Raw genomic sequence first — 22,521 nt, forward strand, 5'->3', positions numbered from 1 at the left:
AGAGTCCTGGTGTATTTCAGGCTGGTTTATAATTAAGTCCTGCATTATGCAAAACAGATTTTTTTCAGGTTATTTTTGTTATTTTGGTTACACAAACTGTAAATGGCATTTCATTCAATGTTTAAAATATAAATAATTCCATAATTCATAGATGCAAACTCCTCACCTTTCAGTGAAAACTCACCTTTTTGAGATCAAAATAGGAATTTGCATAGATCCAATGAGAAAGTGTTTTTTTTTTCCATGTAATATTACCCATTATTTATTATATGATATTTTATGTATTTGAGGTCTGAGATCAGATGTGACAAACAGTATTGCCGTCTAATCAGCCAATATTGTCTTAAATATCCTGCATAGCACTTCGTCTTTTATAACACAAGATTTTAACCAGATGTTGATTTTGGTAAAATGTTACAACAATATGTTAATTTTTTTTTTTTTTTTTAAATACAGTTTTGGACATTATAGGGTAATAAAAAATAAATAAACAAAATAACTACAAATAAGCATGTAAAGCAAAAAAAAAAAAAAAAAAAAAAAAAAAAAAAAAACAGATTCCCCCTCTCATAACTCTCTGACCTCTGTTTTAGGGGATAATCTGTGGAAATGCTGTGTAATGAATTTACATGTGTTAAATGCAGCTGAAAGTGTTATGCTTCTATTGGTAACTAAAAACAATTAAATGGAAAACCTTGTGAATATAACAACGAAAAATACAACTTTGTGAATGATTCCAATTAAATGCAGAAAAGGCCGATTCTGTGTGGGCCTGCCTGTTACTCAGTCTTGCGGCTGGCATGGTGTGTAACCTGTCGTTTGTGAGTCTGTCTGTGTTTTCAGTGCTGAAAGGTAGTTGGCTGATTCGTGAGTGATGATATGTTGCCATGAGGTGAGTTTGTGTTGACAGTGCCGATAGATGGGGATACAAAGACCACTGGAAATTAAGTTCAGAAAACAGATAACTGGAGACACATGATGGGAGATGCGCGTGGAAATTAATTGCCAGGAAGTTGGTGGTAATTTGAATTGCAAATGGACACCAACTTGTTCCCCGACTTGAATGATTAATATTTTATTGTTTTACTGAGTGAAAATGCCACAAGTGTTTTTCATCAGAAACAAATAGCACAAAGGAAGGAAGAGGGAAATAAAAAGAGATTGGCTTAACTGATAATAATGAGTTGCAAGGTATTGAATTTTGTGTCTGAACATTAATTCCAGGGTGTGAAGTAGGGCTGGGTTATGTATTGAAGATTCTTAATTTTCATGTTGATTTTTCTATGTAAATTTTGCTGCTAATTGCAACAAATTGTGAATATCACAGTTATTTTTAAAGCACTTTTTATTTATATTTTTAAGTTTATAAGACAAACTTTTTAGAATGTATTATAAATACTGCTTTTATAACTGTTTATTATTATTTTGCGGCATATACATTATTAAATATTCTTGTGTTCAAGTCTTGGATATTTTTAAATACTAACATTTTGAATCTATTTGTCCGAAATGACTATTCAGTCGAAATGATTGGGAAAGGATTAGTTCACCCAAAAATGAAAATTGTCATCTTTTATATACGAATATGAGCAGATTAGTCCAAATTTTCTGAAGAGACATGTTCGCTTTATTATGATGAAGATTGAATTTATGCTTTTATTCACATGTAAACATGAATCAACGCATACATCAGTTGTAGTAAACGGAAGCTCCAGCATGCTTGCTTGTCATGCGAGAACCAGTAAGGTTCATTCTCGTGTTACGCAGCACGTTTGAGCTTCCGCAAGAACCAATGAGGTTTGTTTTTGCGCGTCAGACAGGTTCGTTTGATTTTCTGAAGCGATCCAGTCTTCAGAAAATTTTGTCTAAACTACTCGATTCATGGATTAGTTTTACGATCTCTTTATGAACTTTTTGAATTGACAAAGTGGTAGTTGCAAATAAAAATATCTTAATTTGTGTTTTGAAAATGAACGAAAGTTTCGAATGACATGGTGAGTAAATGATGACATTTTTCATTTATGGGGTAATAATTTTAGCTGTTATTTAAAGGTGCTAAAGAGGATGTTTTGTTTTATACATTTTTGCAATTTTACATGAAACTGTCTTTACTAACTGATAAAAGATTATTTATTAGGTGCACTGAAAGGAATAATATTAATATACATCATCTGTGCACGAGGTAGGGCCTTAAAAACATCAGCCAATCGTTTACGCGATTGTCGCGTAAACGATTGGCCCTCTGGCTTGTCAATAACTGCCATGACGTTCCTTGTGAGAGACGTGCGCGGCTGCGCGCTCCAGTAACTTTCCACACTCCACAGGCGCCGCATGCAATGTTTTTGTCAGGAGACAGGAGTAACAACTGCAGATTATGAGTTACCTGCGATGAGTCCGACATAATGAATCCACTAACACGACACAGCGAATGCCGGTGGTAAACACTCGTGTTCAGATACTCGTGCACGAGTTTTGGAAGGCGTTCCCTCGAAATGAGCTGTGAAGGAGGGGGGTTGTTCTTACGTATGCGCTCATTTCAAAAACTCAGTCTTTGGTTTCTCAGTCAACGAAAAGGTCCTCTTTAGCACCTTTAAGCGAATAAATCTTTATATATGTATTCCGTATTGTTAAAAAGCCAAAAAATATATTGAGTTATAATTTGACTCCCTAGTGTGTAGGTGGGAAATGGATGAGTTGCTCTGTACTTCTTAAAAGTTTTGAATTGACCTTTTCATTCTCCTAATATTTTCTTTTCTTCTCTCCTTCCCACAATACACTTTGTTTTGCACTTTGTTCTTTTTTTTTTTTTTTTTCCGTCATGTACTCTCTCTCACTGTCTTTTCAAATCGTCGCACAGTTTCCGGAAGGTTCCTCCGGGCCATGGTCTATCCTTTCAATCAGATGCTAATTAAGGGAAAAAAAACGTCTCCCTCGCTCACAGACGAAGGGACGTGCAGGTTGAGTGAGAAAGGGGAGAGAAGAGTGCAAGACGGTAAAAATGGAGAAGGGAATGGGAGATGAAAGGGTGATTAGGTCACTTCAGATTGAGAAAAGAGAGAGGATAATACTTGTTTTTTTTTTAAAGTTTGGCTAAAATCAAAGGTCTCCCAGTTGGTGTCTGGTAAATGTTCAACTCTTCATAACTTCGTGATCTGACCGCAGAAATTCTTGCTGTTCTGTGAAGTAAATTAAAATGTTCCCTACAAGAGACGTCTTTTAATAAAGACGATTCTACCCTGCTCATGACCATGAGGATCTTTTACCATGGCCATGTGTTCTTTAAACATTTATAAATGTCATGCACAAAGCGAGAAATTAACTTTTTTGCTTTAATTGGTTATCAGTCAAGAGCTTCTGTCGGACTGTTTTTACATCCATTAATTAGCCTTATTAACGACTTACTGTACTGTTAGGCAAGTGGCTAGTGTGGTGTTTCTGGTCAGTTCATTAATGGCTGGGGTGTATTCAGCTAACGATTAAAGTGCCTTAATTAGCAGCTGGGATAGCAAAATAAGGATTAGTCCTGAGGTTCTGTTTTATTTATTTATTTATTTTTTGATCTGAAGAAAAAAAAGATTGAAAAGGTTTAAGGTTCAGAGGGTTGAGGGGAAATGAACAAGAGAGCCAATAGAATGATGAATGTTCTTTTCTTCTGGAAAAGAGAGGGAGGGCTGTTTCACACAAGGGGAAAAAAAGAAATAGTTTTTTCCTCCAGCATTATAAACATGTAGCTTTGATGGATTTAAACTCACTGTAGTTGCTGATGGTGCTTCAGAGGTCTGGCTTTTACTCTGATACCAGTGGCAAATGTAGACGTACTGAACTAGATATCAACAAAACAAAGATCAAACAGCACACTTTATGTGGTGGCTTGTTTGATTCTGCATATTTTTGTGGTTCGTGCATATGTACAAGATGGTAGACCTGTTTGTCAATGTGCAAAATCAGCATAGCAGGGTTTTTTTTTTTTTTAATATAAAGAACAGTCTGGAATTGTCTCTTTGATTTGCTGAAGGTGGTTGTCTATGGTGAATCAATTGTCCAATCTCCACTTACCATGACTTTTAACACATTTATTTTATTTTACAATAATTATTTTATAACAAATAAAATAAATGTATTAATTTATAGGTTAATAAAAATATTACTTTAATTCAATCAAGCAATGTAGCTCAGTAGCGGTCCAGTACCATTTCCGAGATCAAAGTTTAAAGCCTTTCACTACAAGAGTTTGAAATAAATTATCAATCTGTTTTTTCTCTCTGTCTTCTCTACTACAGGTTGAACTGAACAGCTCACAGAAAAACACTTCAAGGTTCTGCCTGCATTTCCTCCATGTTCTCTGGGTTACGCTGAACACGAGTGTGTGCCTGGATCCTGGCGGCGGCTGTGAAGTACACATGCGTGTGTGTGCATGTATTTGCTTCTGAGTGAGTAATCACGTGTGTGCGCTTTGTCGGGGACGTCCTGCGGTGGCTGGCGTAGTGACTCTCCCCCTGCCCCACCCCCACGCTCAAAACTGGCGATGTCCAGGGTGCCGAGTCCGCCCCCTCCTGCAGAAATGACCAGCGGCCCTGTGGCCGAAAGCTGGTGTTACACACAGGTGAGTGTGTGTGTGTGTGTGTGTGGTTCTGGGTCATTCTGTGAATCTACGACAGGGGTGCTCAATTCTGCTTGTCCACCTTCAGAGTTTAATTAAAACACATGAACCCACCAATCAAACTCTATGGGTTCAGATGAAAATTATAGGCAGGTGTGTTAGAGCAAGACTGGAAATAAAGTGTGCAGAAAACTAGGGCTGAATCTGAAAACTTAAAATTGCTGCCTTCAGAGGATGCATTACAAGGTAAGAATGCATCAGGGCACGTCTGAATCTAATGTTAGCTTCACTTCCTTTCTCCTGAGATACCTTCTTCTGATCGATTTTTGAAGGCAACATAGATGTATCCTTCGCTGTCTTTGACATCCCACAATCCTGTGTGTTCCATTTTTGGTGAGCTAGAAAGAGAAAGATGGCATCTGAAAGTTGCAGTTTTTGTATGTGGATGTAAATGTTTGACCAACATTTTTCACGTCTGATGTCATTTCTAGCAAGAAATTACTACTGTAGTAAATAAATATTTTAGTTCTCACCAAAGCTTGATTTTATTTTGCTGTAGATCATTAAACTTTTACGCTCTCCAGAAATCAGTTTCGAGAGGTACATTTGTGTGCAAACGCTGCCTGCAAAGTCATTGCCTATAGGGCAGCAAGACAACAAGTCAGCTGCCTAAGTTTTCAGATGCAGCCGAGGGATGCGTCTGTCGGCTCTCTAGTTCAGTAATCAGGGCACTGATCAGGTAGTCGGCCATTTTAGGACTGTCTCTATTGCAAAATTCTACCAGTGCACTGAAACGTTCGCTCCCTAAAAGGTCCCACAATGCACTGAGAAAACCAAGGAGCATCGATGCTAACTATGTTCCCTTAATGGAAGTTATGAAGCACAAAACATAAATCACATGAGCCAACTCACTACACAATGACACTCGATAGATGTTTAAAAAAAAAAAAAAAAAAAAAATACAAACCATTATTTATTTTAGCATAAACGTACATCGCTATAAGGTAATGAACAATCTAGCTAACATTTATAATTTACGGCTAAAATGTTGCAAATATATGTAACAAGGAAAGTATTTAAAATAACATAAACAAATGTTATCAGAAAGACATCAGCTTTGCTATTGTTCGTTAATTCCAGTAGTGATGTTGTACAATGAGGACATGTCCCCTGAAATAGTGTCCAAGTGTCCCAATGTTTAGTCAGCAAGGGACCTAACTGTCCTCACCAGTGCTCAAATGTGTGTACACCATATACCATTTCATGAACTAGGAAGCTAGAGAGTTGTTTGAAATGCACCCTAGATCTCCAGGTGCAGATCTGAGCACCCCGGTGTCCCAGACACAATAAGCCTCATGTGATGATGAAAATGGCCAATCAAGAGGCATACTTTCTTTGTGAAATGTAATTAAAAGTATATTTTTATATATATATAAGAAATTAATCATTTTATTCAGCAAGGCTGCATTAAATTGGTCAAAAGTGACAGTAAATGTTACTGCCACTTTTGACCAATTCAATGCATCCTTGCTAAACAACAACAAAAAAATATATATATTTAAAAAAAAACTTACTTATAAATAGTATATTAAGTACAAAATCTAATGGGTTTGAGAAACCATCTCTGTATGAACCTGATTGATCTGACAGTCTGTGTAAAAATATGTAATGGCCATTATCTTCTCTGTGTTTTGATTGTGTGTGACTTCACAAGGTCCTCCAGGGTGTTCAGAATCCCCATGACTAGTGAAACATGTTCCATTAATGCTTTCATTTATCTCGCCATCATTCTCCCACAGTGTTTTTGTTTGAGGTCTTTTTATTCCTTGTTCTCCCCATCCTGTTTGTTGTCAGAGCGCATTAAGATAAAAGGTGGTTTTGATGTGTCGCTTTTTGATGTCTTGGCCAACACTTGTGGATCTAATGTAAAGGGGGGGGGAGTAGATGGATAAATGGAAGAATGAAGTGTCTTGTCTGTTATCTTATGTGTTCGTGTTTGTCCAGATCAAAGTGGTTAAGTTCTCCTATATGTGGACCATCAACAACTTCAGCTTCTGCCGGGAGGAGATGGGCGAGGTCATCAAAAGCTCCACCTTCTCTTCAGGGGCCAATGACAAGCTCAAATGGTAAGAAGGGGAGGAGCACACATGGATTTGCATTACATTTTTTTTTTTGTCAAGTAGACACTATTCGTTTAGAATAAAAAAAAAAAGTCTATCTGCTGATGTAAGATTCTTTGTTTTTGAGCAGGTGTTTGCGAGTGAATCCAAAAGGTCTGGATGAAGAGAGTAAAGATTATCTGTCACTCTATCTTCTCCTGGTCAGCTGTCCTAAGAGCGAAGTTCGGGCCAAGTTTAAGTTCTCCATCCTTAACGCCAAGGGCGAGGAAACCAAAGCTATGGGTAAGATGTTGATTAAACTCTAAAGACTTTATAATATAATTTAAAAAAATGATATTATCCAGTAAAGGGCTGAGCAGTATGATACTGTTAGACCATGGTATGGTAGAGATGTATTGCCTTATTAGTTCTGTTTTGTGTCCATCGAGAATTACCATTTTAAAGGTACTTAATTAAATTTTTGCTAAGTGCCCGGTTTCACAGACAAGGCTTAAAAGGTTAGTTCACACAAAAATAAAAATTATCCCATTATTTACTCACTCTCAAGCCATCCTAGGTGTATATGACTATCTTCTTTCAGATGAAGACAATAAGAGATATATTTAAAAATATCCTTGCTCTTTCAAGCTTTATAATGGTAGTGAATAGGGTTGCAAAGGGGCGGAAAGTTTCCGGTAAATTTCCGGAAACTTTCCGGAAACTTTCCGGAAACTTTCCACGGGAACTTAACCTGGGGAATTTTGGAAATATTCCAATGTGGAAACTTAATAGGAATTTACGGGAATTCATGGGAATTAATTGGAAATTTTGGGAAATGTATACAGATTTATAATATTTATATAAAATGTATCATATAAAAACAAATATAAACATTTTGTTTGGTCATAACATGAAATAACAGTTATTTATTTTTTGCATTTAATTAATTTTAATTTAGTAAATATGTAAATATATTTTTATTGCAGCAATTGTTATGTGTTATTTATTTCAGTGTCACATGATCCTTCAGAAATCAGTCTAATTTTGCTGATTTGATACTTATTTGTTATTATTGTTGGAAACAGTTGTTAGCATGTTAGAATGATATCTGAAGGATCATGTGACACTGAAGACTGGAGAAATGATGCTGAAAATTCAGCTTTGATCACAGAAATAAATTATATTTTTATGTATATCAATTATTATACCATTATTTTAAATTGTAGTTATGTTTCACAATATTACAATTTTTTCTGAATTTTTGATCAAATGTGCATGTTATGGACTGGGGGAAGCACAGTGCATGCAGGGGGTGTGGCCTCAATAGCCCTGCAGTAAGTAGTGTGCTGTGTGAGGAATGTGAATGGTAAAAAATTAAACTAAAATTGCATTAAATATGGTTGTTTTAACCAAAATTATGTTGCAAGATGTTTTTTTTCAAATACATTTAAGTACCCTGTTATAGGCTAACCTGCAATTTTGCAAATTCCCTGTTCCATTAATTCCTGTTAATTCCCATATATTCCCGTTAATTCCCATGGAACGTTACCAGCTTTGAAAATTCCCGGAATTTGACAACCCTAGTAGTGAATGGGGGGTGTGATTTTGAAAAAAATGCACCATAAAATCAAAAAAATAATCTATACTGCTCCAGGGGGTTAATAAAGGCCTTCTGAAGTGAAGTGATGGGGTTTTGTAAGAAACATAACCATATGTAAAACTTTATTAACTGTAATATCTAGTTTCCGACAGATGGCCAAAACACCGCTCACGAATTAGAAATCTAAAACGAGAAATTTTATGGATAAATTTCGGATGATTTCGATATAAGAAAAGAAAAGCTTGAGTTTGTTGCCCAGCCCTTGTTTAAACCATGAAGGGCGTCTAAGCTTATGCTTCTCCTGCATCCTGTGTCATACATCACATCAGGGGTTACTCTTGTGGCGCAAGTTGATTTGCGCAGTGTGTGTACAGTCATCTAGTGGAAGCTATATATTTTACTTTGTAAAGTTTTAAATATGGATATTTTTCTCACAAAAACACATTGCTTTGCTTCCTTTATTAACCTTCTGGAGCCGTATGGATTATTTTTTATGATGGATGGATGCGTTTTTTTGGCTTCAAAATCACGCCCCCTATTCGCTACCATTATAAAGCTTGGAAGAGACAGGATATTTTTAAATATGTCTTTGATTGTGTTTGTTTGAAAGAAGATAGTCATATACACCTAGGATGGCTTGAGGGTGAGTAAATCATGGGATTATTTTCATTTTAGGGTGAACTAACCCTTTAATCCTACTCCCAGACGTTTTCATTATTGAACTGTTTTAACTGAAAACAACTTGCATTGACATAACTTAAAATATGTCAGTAGCATTGTTTTGTCTCAAAATTAGGGTGACCACCATCAAACAAACAAAATGTGGGACAATTACTAAGTTTGTGTGGGACAATGTGGGACATGTTACCAACACTAATACACAACCTGAAGCTGTTATATAATGTCTATCTAACTTAATAACAACATTTGTATTTTGCCTTTCAGCTGATAACATTACTTTGTTCTTTAGTCCCTTCCAGAAAACACCATTACATCACAATATAACATAACATGTCTTTATTTTACATGTAATTTAAATTAAACATCACTGACCCTAAAGGCAGCAGGCATCATGCAGATAACGATTTTTGAATTAGGTGAATAGAAACTGGGGACATTTCCTATTGGAGTGGTCAAAATATCAACAAAATCTCATTTGTTATTATATATTTAAAAAACAGGGACAATACATTTTTAATTTTTTTGTTTTTAATCGTTGTTGGTTCCTTATAGGCTATTATTACATTAATAATTTTGATTTAGTTTTATTATTAGGATTTTTGTTTTGGTTTTAATACACTTATTTTAAGTGCTTTTACACGATTAATAGTAAACACTGTAAAAGCATTTCAAAACAATATGCCTGTTATAGGAAACAGAATTATGACTTTACAAGAGCACATTACATTACAAAAATAAAACAACATAAATAGGCCTATAAGAAGATAAATATTTAACAGCATTTAACAAATATTTTTTAACATTATTGAATTTAATATTTAAATTTTCACAAGCTGTTTTTAGCTACTATATACAGAAATGACACCTGTTTTACTTTTAACTATTTTTATATATTATTTTAAAATAGACTCATTTTAAGCACAAAGTACGTGTAGGCCTATTATTTTATTTTATTTTTTATTAGGCTATCTGAGTGTAGACTACCTATAGATGTGTGTGTGGAAATTGCTGTGTTGTGACTGAGGAACTTTTGTGGACGTTTAAAATTGTGCAAAACAATCTCGCACCCTGTTGAGGCTCTGTTATAAAACATACAAACAGTATGAATAGTTAGTATAGTCAGCGATAACGCTATTTATTTTGATATTTGACTATAATGGCGCTTATTTGCTCTGGTCCAGATCCAGATTACGTTCCTCATGAAGTAACGGCGCCCGCGCGACCAAGCAGCTGCACGGCGCCCTCTGTTGGTGAACATGAACACTACACAATTTCTCCAGCAGGCTGCTGTATGCTCGTCGGGCTTTTTGCAATGTCGTTTTGAACGAGCTGTAAAACGGGGACATATCCAGGGACAGCTCCAGTCGGGGGACAGAACACCAAAAATCGGTCTGCAGATGGTCACCACCAACCATGGTCACCCTATTTTTTTAAACCGTTCTGACAAAGTCCAATTCCTCTCCACATTTGGATTGACAGCCGTCACAACCAACTAATGACCGTGTTTACTCCTTTCTTTTCAACCATTGGATTGGATTTAAAAAAACGGCTGTTGTATTTGTGTAAGGCGGGATGTTACATTGGTTGAAGCGCTGTTAAATATAGGTGAAAAACTACGCAGCAAAAAGAATAAATAAAATGCTTTCTTAAAAACTCAAAAGAACGCATGCATGTTTAAAATATTATAATTAAAAACCACCAGACTGATGAAAATGCGGGACATTTTCTCAATATGCGACATGCGGGACAAGGAGTCAAAATGCTGTGCGGTACAACGCAAAGCGGGACGGGTGGTCACCCTACTCAAAATGCACACCAGTAAGGTTTTTTTTTTTTCTAAGGCACATTTATAAAAGCTACTTAAATGTCCTAATTGAACTAAGGCCTAATCCTGGCTTAATCTAAGCCTTATCTGTGAAACCAGGCCTAAGTATTTTATTATTATTTAATATATAAACCATTTTTACATTCATTTTCCAGCCAAAATAACTGTATTACAGTGAGTTAAAATTGTTTATAGCATATTTTGGTTGTACCATCCGCCTCTAATCTAATGTATAATTCGATCTCCTTAAAAAAAAAAAAAACTGTATAAGCAGAAGCAAATTTCTTTCTCGCATACTCATCACAATTACTGTTTTATGAAACATTTATTTAATCAGGGAGTGTTTTTGCAAACTAGCTCAGTATCACTTGATTCCTTTAGGGAGCTGTAGATACTACACATGCAGATACCTGTGAAACAGACAAAGGCATGCCTTTGAAAGTATGAATGGCCTTGTATTTTCTGTGAAAGTAATAACATTAAGTGTGAACCTTTCACCTTGTAATATTAAATTTGAGGCAGACGGCAGTGTTTTAATTGAGATTTTTTTGGGTTGACCTGTTTGGTTGGTGTATGTGAGTTACAGAGGGTTTGGCCTTCAGTGGAACTGCATTACACTCACTCAGATTGAACAACTTCATGGCTGATTTCGGTTTCTGCCTGTTTTTAAACCAAGTATTATTCATAGTTGGGGGTGTGTATTTCTTTTAGGTGGTTTTGTTATTCGCTTAGGGAAAACATTTCTAATATTCTGGCGTGGATGTTAAAACTAGACAAATGCACATTTATAAATATACAAAGTTACATTGAAAAGATCAATATGTGTGATAAGAGTGTGGGTATGTGTGCGTTAGGTCGCTGAACTCTAGCTCACAGGGTCATGGAGTTAGTGTATAGAGAAGAAATAGTGCCCTAGAAGTTTGTTTGTTTGGTGAGAACTTTAATATGCAACTAAACTTTCTGTTTTCCCTAAACACCAAGTTTTCTCTGCAAGTGTTCTGCTCTGTCCAACAGTTCATTCGTTTACTCGAAAATCATCATTTACAATTTGTGTAACAAACAGACTGAAATTTAAGTGGTTCACTGATAATCTTTCTCACCGTTAAGCTGTTAACCACCATGACTGATCATTGAGTGAGTTAGTGAGTGAAATTCGAGAACCGGATCGTGATGAACAAATCTTTTTTTTTTTCTTTTTTTTTTTTAACTGAATCAACTGCCAAGGACAGCTGGGGCAAATGTAAAGGTTTTAGTAAAAATTGTATGTGAATATACAGCATCTCACAGCTTTTGGACCATATTATGATACTTAAATTTGTAATTTTAGAGCTTCATCCACACACAAAAGAAAGGTTCGGAAAGAAAGTAAATGATGACTGAACTTTCTTTCTTTTTTTTTTTTTTTTTTTTTGGTCCTTTTAAAACAGTAAATGCTTTCTTTTATCTTTGTGTACTATGAACTGTAAATCACTATATTTAAAACACAATGTTTCTTTAATGGCCTGTGAACAATACTGTAAATACTAGAGATTCACCGATACTACATTTCTCTACCGATACGATAGCCAATTATTCAGAGTGATAGCTATAACGATACCGATAGTTTGGGGGTTCTGCCTTCTTTTAAATTAATGCTAATTTTATTATAATTAATAATTATATGTTTAATTATATTTTGAAAAAAATGCATCAACTTGTTTCAGAGTAACTGGTATTAGTTATAAACAAACACATTACTCAAATTAATATTAACACACATTAACTAAATTCTGAAGATTAAATTAATATTTAACTTTTTGACTATTATTAATTCATATAATACTATTAATATTGAACGTCAAACTGGTTTCTTAGCATTTTCTTTACACAAAGCCCAAATGCAGTGCATTTTCCTGCCCTCTTTTGATTGACGGGATATATCGGCCCTGACTATTGGCTGTTTTTAAACTATCGGCCGATAGTGTGAAAATTTGCTTTTATCGGCTGATACCAATTATTGGGCGATATATATTGGTGCATGTCTAGTAAATACATTAACATCTAGATTTTGACCACAAATGGTCCTCAACCTGTACCTGTGTGAATTTTAGGCAAGGTAAACTAAAGCTGGTAAACCACCCCATAATCATCCCTTGCGCAGATTGAACCTGTATTAGATGTTACACAAAAGGTGGAGAGCTCCGTGTGGCCTGGAGAGATGAAACTGAGGTGTGAGAAGCAGTCACACGCTTATCTTTTTGAAGAATCTCACATATAGGCAGAGGAATAGGAGTGAAAGAAAGCGAAAAGGGTGCCAGATTGTGGCAGCGATATGAGAGGTTGAACAACCCCTTCTCTCATTTTCCAATTTTCTCATTTTCTGCACCTTAATGGGCGAGAAGGCGCACCTTGTGTTTTGCCCCGCACTCCCCCCGCTCCTCCATCTCTTTCCTCCACTCAACATTTTCTCCATTTAGCGCCCCTCCGGAATGTGGGGAGGGTGACGTGTTTGGGGCGTCCCCGGGGACAAAGAAGCACCGACAGCCCCTGTACAGTGATGGGGAGAGTTTTTAAAGCGGGACGGAGGATGAAAATATGGCAGCAGAAATTGCTCTATCGGTTCTGGATCATTTAGAATCCAATTTAATCCTGCCCTCCTCCTGGGGGAGAGCGAGATGAATGAGAGAGAAGGGGGAAGGAGGGCTGAAGCAGAAGTGGAGAGAGAGAAATAAAAACAAAGTAAAGTGCTTTAATTAAGAGGGCTGTGAGAAGGCACTGGGACTCTGCAGCATGACTTGTGTTTATGGAGTCAGTCATGGGCACGACGACGAGCAAATAGAGGTGCAGAGGAGCCTGTTCCTCTCTGAGGATCGATGATCAGGCTTGACAGACACATGAAACCAGTTTCAGGAGAACAGTGTGCATGTCGTGTGTTGCAATGGCTTGCATTTTTCTTTCAGGTGCTGCTCTATTTCCTTTTGAAGTTGGAATTTGAGGTCTTGTTTGTTTTGGAAAAAGATTACTCTTTATTTAAGTCAAATTTCCAAATGGATTGTGAACCGTAATAATGAGAGCTACCAATGAAGAAATTTTAAGAACCACCTGAAGTGAAGTTAGAGATGTTCCAAAACCCCCAATCACAAAATGATCCACTTTATAGCGTAGATGAAATAAAGTCCACAGAAGCAACTCCTTATCAGCTATTTTAAGGATAATAGACACAGTTGAAAAACTGTCCCAGGTAATGAAACATTACCCTTTGAAAAGCGTTATGCTTATCACTAAATTGAAGCAACAATTTACATGATGTAAATCTAAAGTACAAATTTATGTAACAAACAACAGGCAATTTTGATCTACTGTGTTTGATCAAAGAAGTATATTTTAAATCAATGGCTAGATTATTGGATTATTGGATAGGCTATTTAAATGTATAGGTCATTACAGTAGACTCATGTCATCATCATGAACATCTTTTACTACATGCTGTTGCTAATCAGAAGTACAGTACCGTTCAAATGTTTGAGGTCAGTAAGTTTTTTTTTTTTTTTTTTTTTTTATAAATGTTTTTGAAAGAAGTCTCTTATGCTCACCACCAGTGTTGGGGGAAGTTACTTTCAAAGGTAATGCATCACAATATTTTACTTTTATATTTTACAATACATTACTTTTGAGTTACTTTTTCTCACCTGGGCTTGCTTGTTTTTTAAAGGTGCCCTAGAATGCTTTTTCACAAGATGTAATATAAGTCTAAGGTGTCCACTGAATGTGTCTGTGAAGTTTCAGCTCAAAATACCCCATAGATTTTTTTTTATTATTAATTTTTGTAACTGCCTATTTTGGGGCATTATTAAATATGCGCCAATTCAGGCTGCTTCCCCTTTAAATCGTCGCGCTCCCCGCCCCCGAGCTCGCGACTCTAATACATTGCATAAACAAAGTTCACACAGCTAATATAACCCTCAAAATGGATCTTTACAAAATGTTCGTCATGCATGCTGCATGCATGCATCAGATCATGTGAGTATAGTATTTATTTGGATGATTACATTTGACTCTGAATGAGTTTGATGGTGCTTCGTGGCTAACGGGCTAAAGCTAACATTACACACTGTTGGAGAGATTTATAAAGAATGAAGTTGTGTTTATGCATTATGCAGACTGCAAGTGTTTAAAAATGAAAATAGCGACGGCTCTTGTCTCCGTGAATACAGTAAGAAACGATGGTAACTTTAACCACATTTTAACAGTACATTAGCAACATGCTAACGAAACATTTAGAAAGACAATTTACAAATATCACTAAAAATATCATATCATGGATCATGTAAGTTATTATTGCTCCATCTGCCATTTTCGCTATTGTTCTTGCTTGCTTACCTAGTCTGATGATTCAGCTGTGCACAGATCCAGACGTTAATACTGGCTGCCCTTGTCTAATGCCTTGAACATGGACTGGCATATGCAAATATTGGGGTCGTACATATTAATGAGCCCGACTGTTACGTAACAGTCGGTGTTATGTTGAGATTCGCCTGTTTTTCGGAGGTCTTTTAAACAAATGAGATTTACACAAGATGGAGGAAACAATGGAGTTTGAGACTCACTGTATGTCATTTCCATGTACTGAACTCTTGTTATTTAACTATGCCAAGGTAAATTCAATTTTCAATTCTATGGCACCTTTAATAACAATGAAAAAGTTCTTGCGACAGCCATATGCATTCAATGTACATCCAAAAAGCGTTAATTTCCGCGGCGTAGTACACAATGCCATGATGTTCTACACAATGACATGATGTACTACATGTTGTACGTCATGGCATTGTGTACTACGTCACGGCATTGTTTACTACATCGTGGGTAAGGATACTTGTCTTACACAAATGCATCGATTCGCTTCAGAAGGTCTTTATTAAACCCCCTGGAGTTGTATGGATTCATTTTTTTTTTTTTTTTAATAGATGGATGCATTTTTTTTTTTTTTTGGTCTTCAGAATTTGGGCAGCCATTCACAGCCATTATAAACCCTGGAGGACTAAGGAACTTTTTTAAATATATCTCCGATTGTGTTCGTCTCAAAGAAGATCAGAAGAAGTCATATTACACCTAGAATGGCTTGAGGGCGAGTAAATCATGGAATAATTTTAATTTTTGGGTGAACTATCCCTTTAATACATGGGAAAACAAAGTAACTTGTATGAAAAAGTAACTCGGGTATTTTGTTGTAAATTTAAAAGTAATGTTACTTTACTAGTTACTTGAAAAAGTAATCTGATTACGTACTCATTACTGATTACTTGTAATGCGTTACCCCCAACACTGCTCTCCACGGCTGCATTTATTTGATCAAAAATACAGCTGAACAGTAATATAGTGAAATATTACAATTCTATTTTAATATATTTTAAAATGTAATTGATTCCTGTGATGGTAAAGCTGAATTTTTAGCAGCCATTACTCCGGTCTTCAATGTTCTTATTTATTTATTTATTTATTTTTGTGAATAGGCCTTTAGGAATAGAGATTCTGTACGACAGAGGCATTCAACTAATAAAGAAATAAGATTCACACCCATGTTGGTTGGATGGATGTTGGGTAGTGTAATAACTACCCAGCAGACAATCTCTGCCCTATGTGCCGTGTGTAGTTATTCAGATGAGACTGCATGCTGACAGATATTGATTCTGAACCTGTTTTATTGGCTATTGACCGTTTGATGAATATTTACACAACAGAGCTTTACTACTATTGCTCTCAGCCCCGTGTGGCCCATAGCTGTTAATACTCCTGTAGATCAACATTTATAATGCTGACAGTTTCACTGTAAAGCCACAGAAGGATGAGCTTTTGCAACTTAACTCTGCTATGTGATATCCATTTTTAAGACATTTGCAATCCGTGTATGTATTAATCAGAGTAGAATTTTTTTTTTTTTTTTGGCCTGCCAACCACAGTTGCTGGTGAGCATCTAGTTTATCAGTCATTTTTATTCAAATACATGTGAAATAAATGTGCAAAAACCTCTTCATATTGACCAAAATGGAAAACTTTTCTGTTTTCAGATGTCCATGACTTTGAAAGTGAAATTTCTTTAAGTGCGTGTCATTGCTACTAAGCAACAGCGTTTCTTGTCAAAAGTCATTTCAAGATGTCATACAGGTTACCCACCACATCTGTGAAAAAAGTACCTAGTGGCAGGTCTTAATTTCATACCCTGCTATTAAACTGCATGTGTTTCTGTTGCTCTCATATTTATTTTGTAGTTTAATAATACTTCGCAGTTTTCTCATGTAGCTGGACTTTTGACCAACAACATGAATTGTGGTACAAATTACAGCTTATTCTAGCCCAGAACCGGCCAGAGATCTGACATTTTTACAGACCCAATCGAGCCAAGCCACTCTAAGCTCATAGTTTATCATATCAGACAGTTAAAGGTGTTTTGGTCTCTGTATGTTTGTATAGAAGTGTCAAGGTTAGAGGAATTATTGGATAGTGTTTACACTAGTGGATTGTGTTGATGCCATTGTGAGAATGTCAGTTTACTGTCATTATTGTTCTGACACCATGCTACTGATCTCTCTATTATTGGCAGAGTGTAAGTAGAGGATGTGTTTGTTGTTGTTGAAGCAAATGTGACACATCTCTCTATGTTTCTCTCCTTAGTGTCATGTAGCCAGACTTTTGACTATTCTCGTAAAATCTGTCCACTTTGCAGCTTATTCTGTCCAAGAACCACCCGTATAGATGGAAAGCGACTATCTAACTAAAAGACCATCTGTTAAAAGATATAATTTGCTAGCACTAAGTGGCTTTTTTGGATATCTTTCAAAGGCTAGATGCCATGGTCCTTGCAAATGTTGCCAAATTCAATAAGGAATTCTTCTTTAGAGAATAACCTGATACCTGAACATTGCGTATGTGCAAGCCAATTGGATTAGAACTAGCTGTTTCAGCCAACTTTTTCTGTTTTGTGTGTGTGCAGTATGTATCCGGTCATCTGTGGGTGGTCAATGGGAATTTCGTCTGAGGCTGAGACTACTTGACGCCCTCGATGTCTTTCTCAAGGAGTTTGAAATTGCGTTGTTGCAGATTAAAATGGTTCGCTTTTGAACTCTGGTCAATTGATGCATGCCCACAGGAATTCACCTATTTTTTTGCTGACTTACAGATGTGTTTTAAAGTATGTGCAAACAGAACTTGGCCTTTCAACCTCTCTGACTTTATGTGTGTGTATGCTTTGTGCATTTGTGATCTGAGCAACCTTCTCTTTTTCTCTCTGTGTGCCAGGACATTAGGCACTGTGCCCCAATGCCCAGTGCCGGGTCCTGAATATGTATTACTACTGACTGCTCTTTTTTTTCAGTGCTTTAACCCTTTTTTCTCCCTCAAAATCTACATAATCTATCCGTCAGTCCTTTCTTATTGGAGCTGTATTCTATCAGACGTCCTAAAACACTCCTCCTTGCTGCTTGTGTATTCGGGTCCACTGAGGCTTGACCCTGGTTGGTTGCCAACAGGAACTTTCCCTGCCCTATACTGCAATTGGTTAGTTGCTAGACGTCCCCAATGAGAGCACAGATTTAGCCACTGCCCTGATCTGACCTCAGACTTCCTCGAGAGACCAATCACCATGTCTCTGTCGCTCTTTCTTTTAACCCCCCCCCACCCCCATCTCTCCATTTCTTGAAAAGTTTTGTGCATCTGTGGTCAAGGAATGTGCTTAAGCCTTTGGAACGTGTTTTTGGATGTTTTTGTTATGGAATGAGCAGCAAAGTTGCTTTTACCTTTAGTGTGTTCATGCCAGTATGGTGTGGGGTTTGAAAAATTGTGTTTTGAAATTCTGCTTCTCCCATTTAATAGGTGAATAACTTGATTTACTGAGAAGATCTTGATTCTGGGAGGGTTAATTACCCACCGGTCCATCAGCATCATCTCCAAAGCAGCTGAATCAAAACATGCCATCTGTGAACACTGCTGTCTGTCCAATTCGAGACATCACAACTCATGAGCAATACGGGCAGTCCTGAAAGCGATACTTCAACAGAGGCATAACTCATAACCCATAAGCCAGGCTGTATCATTTAATGCATGTTTCATTAAATTGCATTATACCATCTCTATGAATAAGGCGTTAATTTTGGTGCGGGCATTGCACATAATTTGCACTGTTTTTTGCAAGTTCTGTGCTTATAATGCAGGAAATTCTGTAATTTCACAAACGATGCGATTCAATGCTACCGTGCCCCCCCCCAATATGACGGCAAGTTACGTGCAAATGGAATCATACCACTACAGTGGGAGTTGCATGCTGCAATACAAGACTTGTGCTCGTGTAAATCTTTCTGTATTGCTAGTGTGCAATGTAGTTCTGTGTCTAATGCTATGAGAGGTGAAGACTAGTACTTAAAACAAGGGATAATCTACTGGTGCGAAATTTTGTATCAGATAAAAGGGAAGCTATATACGAACAAACAGTTCCTATATCAATAGTCTATTCAATGGAATAGCCTTAATGGTATAGTTCACCCAAAACTGAAAGTTCTGTCATCACTTACCCTCATGTCATTCCAAACCCTTAAAGGCTATCATTCATCTTCATAACACAAATGAAGATCTTTTTGATGAAATCTGAGAGCTTGTCCCTCCATAGACAGCCTTTGCAACTGAAACTTTGACGCTTCAAAAGGTTCATAAAGAGATCGTAAAACTAATCCATTTGGATTGAGCGATTTAGTCCAAATTTTCTGAAGAGACTCAATTGCTTAATTTAGGTTTTATTCACATATAAACATTGATCAGCGAACATAAACAGAAGCTCTACCAAACCTGCTTGATGCGCGAGAATAAACCTCTTGCGGAAGCTCAAATGTGCTGTGTAACACACGAGAATGAACCTCACTGGTTCTCGCACGTCAAGCGAACATGCTTGAGCTTCCGTTTACCACAACTTATGTGTGAGTTGATGAAGGTTTATGAATGTTACGAAAGTCTTATGGGTTTGGAATGACACGAGGGTGAGTAAATGTTGACAGAATTTTCATTTTTGGGTGAACTAAATCTCTAAATAATGTCATCTAATGAAGAGTTGAGAACTTGTTTGCACATCATCTTAAGTGTGTAACACTGTGAACCAAGGTGAGTCTAGCCGACGTGTCCGTTCACCACAAAATCAGAAGGCAACCATTATAATTTTTATTTTGTTTTAATTTAGCAAAAATAAAGGGACACTTTGCCATTTTGTTTTTTTGTTTATTTTCCCTTTTTTTTCATGACAACTATGCACATTTGCCAACCGTCCTTACCCTCCACCCAATTCTCTTTATTTTATTGCAAAAACACAAAACCGAAAAACATTTAACGTAATACATATGTCTGAAAGTATCATTTGTAAAGAGTTAATACATCTGAAATACATTTGAAAAAAATATAGTGTTAAACTAATAAAAAAATTGGGTGGACATGCTTAAAGGTTTAGTTCACCCAAAAATGAAAATTCCCGTAGGTCTTGTCGTTCCAAACCCATAAGACCTCCGTTCATCTTCGGAACACAGTTTAAGATATTTTAGATTTAGTCCGAGAGCTTTCTGTCCCTCCATTGAAAATGTTTGTACGGTATACTGTCCATGTCCAGAAAGATAATAAAAACATCATCAAAGTAGTCCATGTGACATCAGTGGGTTAGTTAGAATTTGTTGAAGCATCGAAAATACATTTTGGTCCAAAAATAACAAAAACTACGACTTTATTCAGCATTGTCTTCTCTTCCGGGTCTGTTGTCAATCCGCGTTCACGACTCCGCAGTGACGCTGTTTTTATTATCTTTCTGGACATGGACAGTATACCGTACCTACACTTTCAATGGAGGGACAGAAAGCTCTTGGACTACATCTAAAATATCTTAAACTGTGTTCCGAAGATAAACGAAGGTCTTACGGGTTTGGAACGACATGAGAGTGAGTCATTAATGACATAATTTTCATTTTTGGGTGAACTAACCCTTTAAATGTCACAACACAAAAATTAATGTTTCTAAAATGGACATTTTACTACATGCAAAATATATTATGATCAGTATTATATTAGCCTTTCTGCTATCTGGATACCAGCATCAGCCTTTACAAAGTTACTGTGACTTAAGTTCTGTTTTGAAGGGAGACTGGGGTCTTCCTGAGGCATGTGTTTGGTTGCACTTCCAGTGCTCCTCCATTGTGTGGATTTGTATGACAGTCGCAGTCGAGCTGTGAACACACAGCCATTTCACACCATGTTAAAACACCTGCTCACACAAACAAACAGCAGCAGATTAACCGGCAATGATCTGAGCCCCAGCTGCGCTTGGCCGACAGAGAAAAGAGGAAAGATGCTTCACTAGAACAAGTGTAACGTTTAGGAAGAGAGGATGTCACACTTGATAGAGTGCGCTTGTCACACATACCCACAATGCAACAAAAGCACAAAGGAATCTATTCATCTCTCCTTTTTTCACTCTTCCCCACTTCATGTCATGAATTTCTCTTCTCTCCCCTTCTGTGTATGAAAGTAGTGACAAAGGAGAAATCCTCCAGTAGGTATTGCCGATATGTCTTGATTCAGCATCACTTTCTTGTTCTTGTTCTTGTTCTTCCCCTTGTTCTTCTACTACTTCTTCCCCTTCCTCTTCTCCTTATCCTTCTCCTTTTCCTCCTCTTCCTTTTATCCCCTCTATTTCTCCTCCTCTCTCTTTCACTTCTCAACCAGATTCTGCGGGTCAACTAAAACATCTGCGGTCAAGATGGAGTGAAGTTTTGAACATAGCAGCTATAAAAAATAAACCACAGTGTGTGCATGGAGGTTCATGCATTCATGTAGGTTTAATGTGCTTTCAGAGAAACGGCAGGAGAAATAATCAGACTGGTTATAATGCAGAAATTAATGGAGAGCAAGATTATAGACCTTGCCAGATAGGCAGAAAAGCCTCTTAAAATATTTGGATGCAGATTAGTCTGTGAGATGTGTGTGAGATGTCTTGCATAGATTGTTTTTGCCTCATTCTAATACTTGACAAAATAAGTAGATGTTCTGTATTGTGGTAAAGGTTTTTTTGTCGACAGGTCATTACATGTCATTACAGAGACCTGGCGCAAAACCCGTGTTCTGAGTCTACCTAATTAATTTTGTGCCAATATGCTTTATTTTGTGCAGAGAGCCAGCGGGCGTATCGCTTCGTACAAGGAAAAGACTGGGGTTTCAAGAAGTTCATAAGGAGAGACTTCCTCCTGGATGAGGCCAATGGGCTGCTGCCTGATGACAAATTGACACTCTTCTGCGAGGTAAGTGATACACTACCGATCATATGCTGAACTTCCTTCGTAGGTTTTAGATACACTACTTTTTAGGGCTGTCAAACGATTAATCACGATTAATCGCATACAAAATAAAAGTTTGAGTTTGGCTAATATATGTGGGTGTACTGTGTGTAGTAATTATGTATATATAAATACAAACACATCTATGTATATATTTGAGAAATATTTAAAAGTATATGTATTTATTTATATTTTTATATAATTTATATTATATATAAATTTTTTTACATAAATAACATATTTCTCTTAAAGGTCCCGTTTTTCGTGGTTTTTTGAAGCTTTGATTGTGTTTATAGTGTGCAATATAACATGTGTTCATGTTTCGCGTGTAAAAAAACACAGTATTTTTCACATAATTTACTTATCTGTATAGCGCTGTTTCCACT

At 36.7% G+C, this 22,521-nt stretch overlaps 1 protein-coding gene across 3 annotated transcripts in view; it reads left to right on the plus strand.

Annotated features, from left to right (window-relative positions):
• The window catches only part of LOC125278603 (speckle type BTB/POZ protein), a 94,794-nt gene that overhangs the window by 47,270 nt on the left and 25,003 nt on the right, over positions 1-22,521 (plus strand). For all 3 annotated transcript variants that reach the window (XM_048207915.1, XM_048207901.1, XM_048207907.1), the window contains 4 exons: positions 4,281-4,603; positions 6,605-6,726; positions 6,851-7,002; positions 21,972-22,099. In XM_048207915.1, coding sequence (XP_048063872.1) covers positions 4,526-4,603; positions 6,605-6,726; positions 6,851-7,002; positions 21,972-22,099 — 480 coding nt within the window. In that variant the 5' untranslated portion in view covers positions 4,281-4,525. The remainder of the gene's footprint in view (positions 1-4,280; positions 4,604-6,604; positions 6,727-6,850; positions 7,003-21,971; positions 22,100-22,521) is intronic.

Source organism: Megalobrama amblycephala, linkage group LG1 (assembly GCF_018812025.1).
Source record: "Megalobrama amblycephala isolate DHTTF-2021 linkage group LG1, ASM1881202v1, whole genome shotgun sequence".
Classification (NCBI taxonomy): domain Eukaryota; kingdom Metazoa; phylum Chordata; class Actinopteri; order Cypriniformes; family Xenocyprididae; genus Megalobrama; species Megalobrama amblycephala.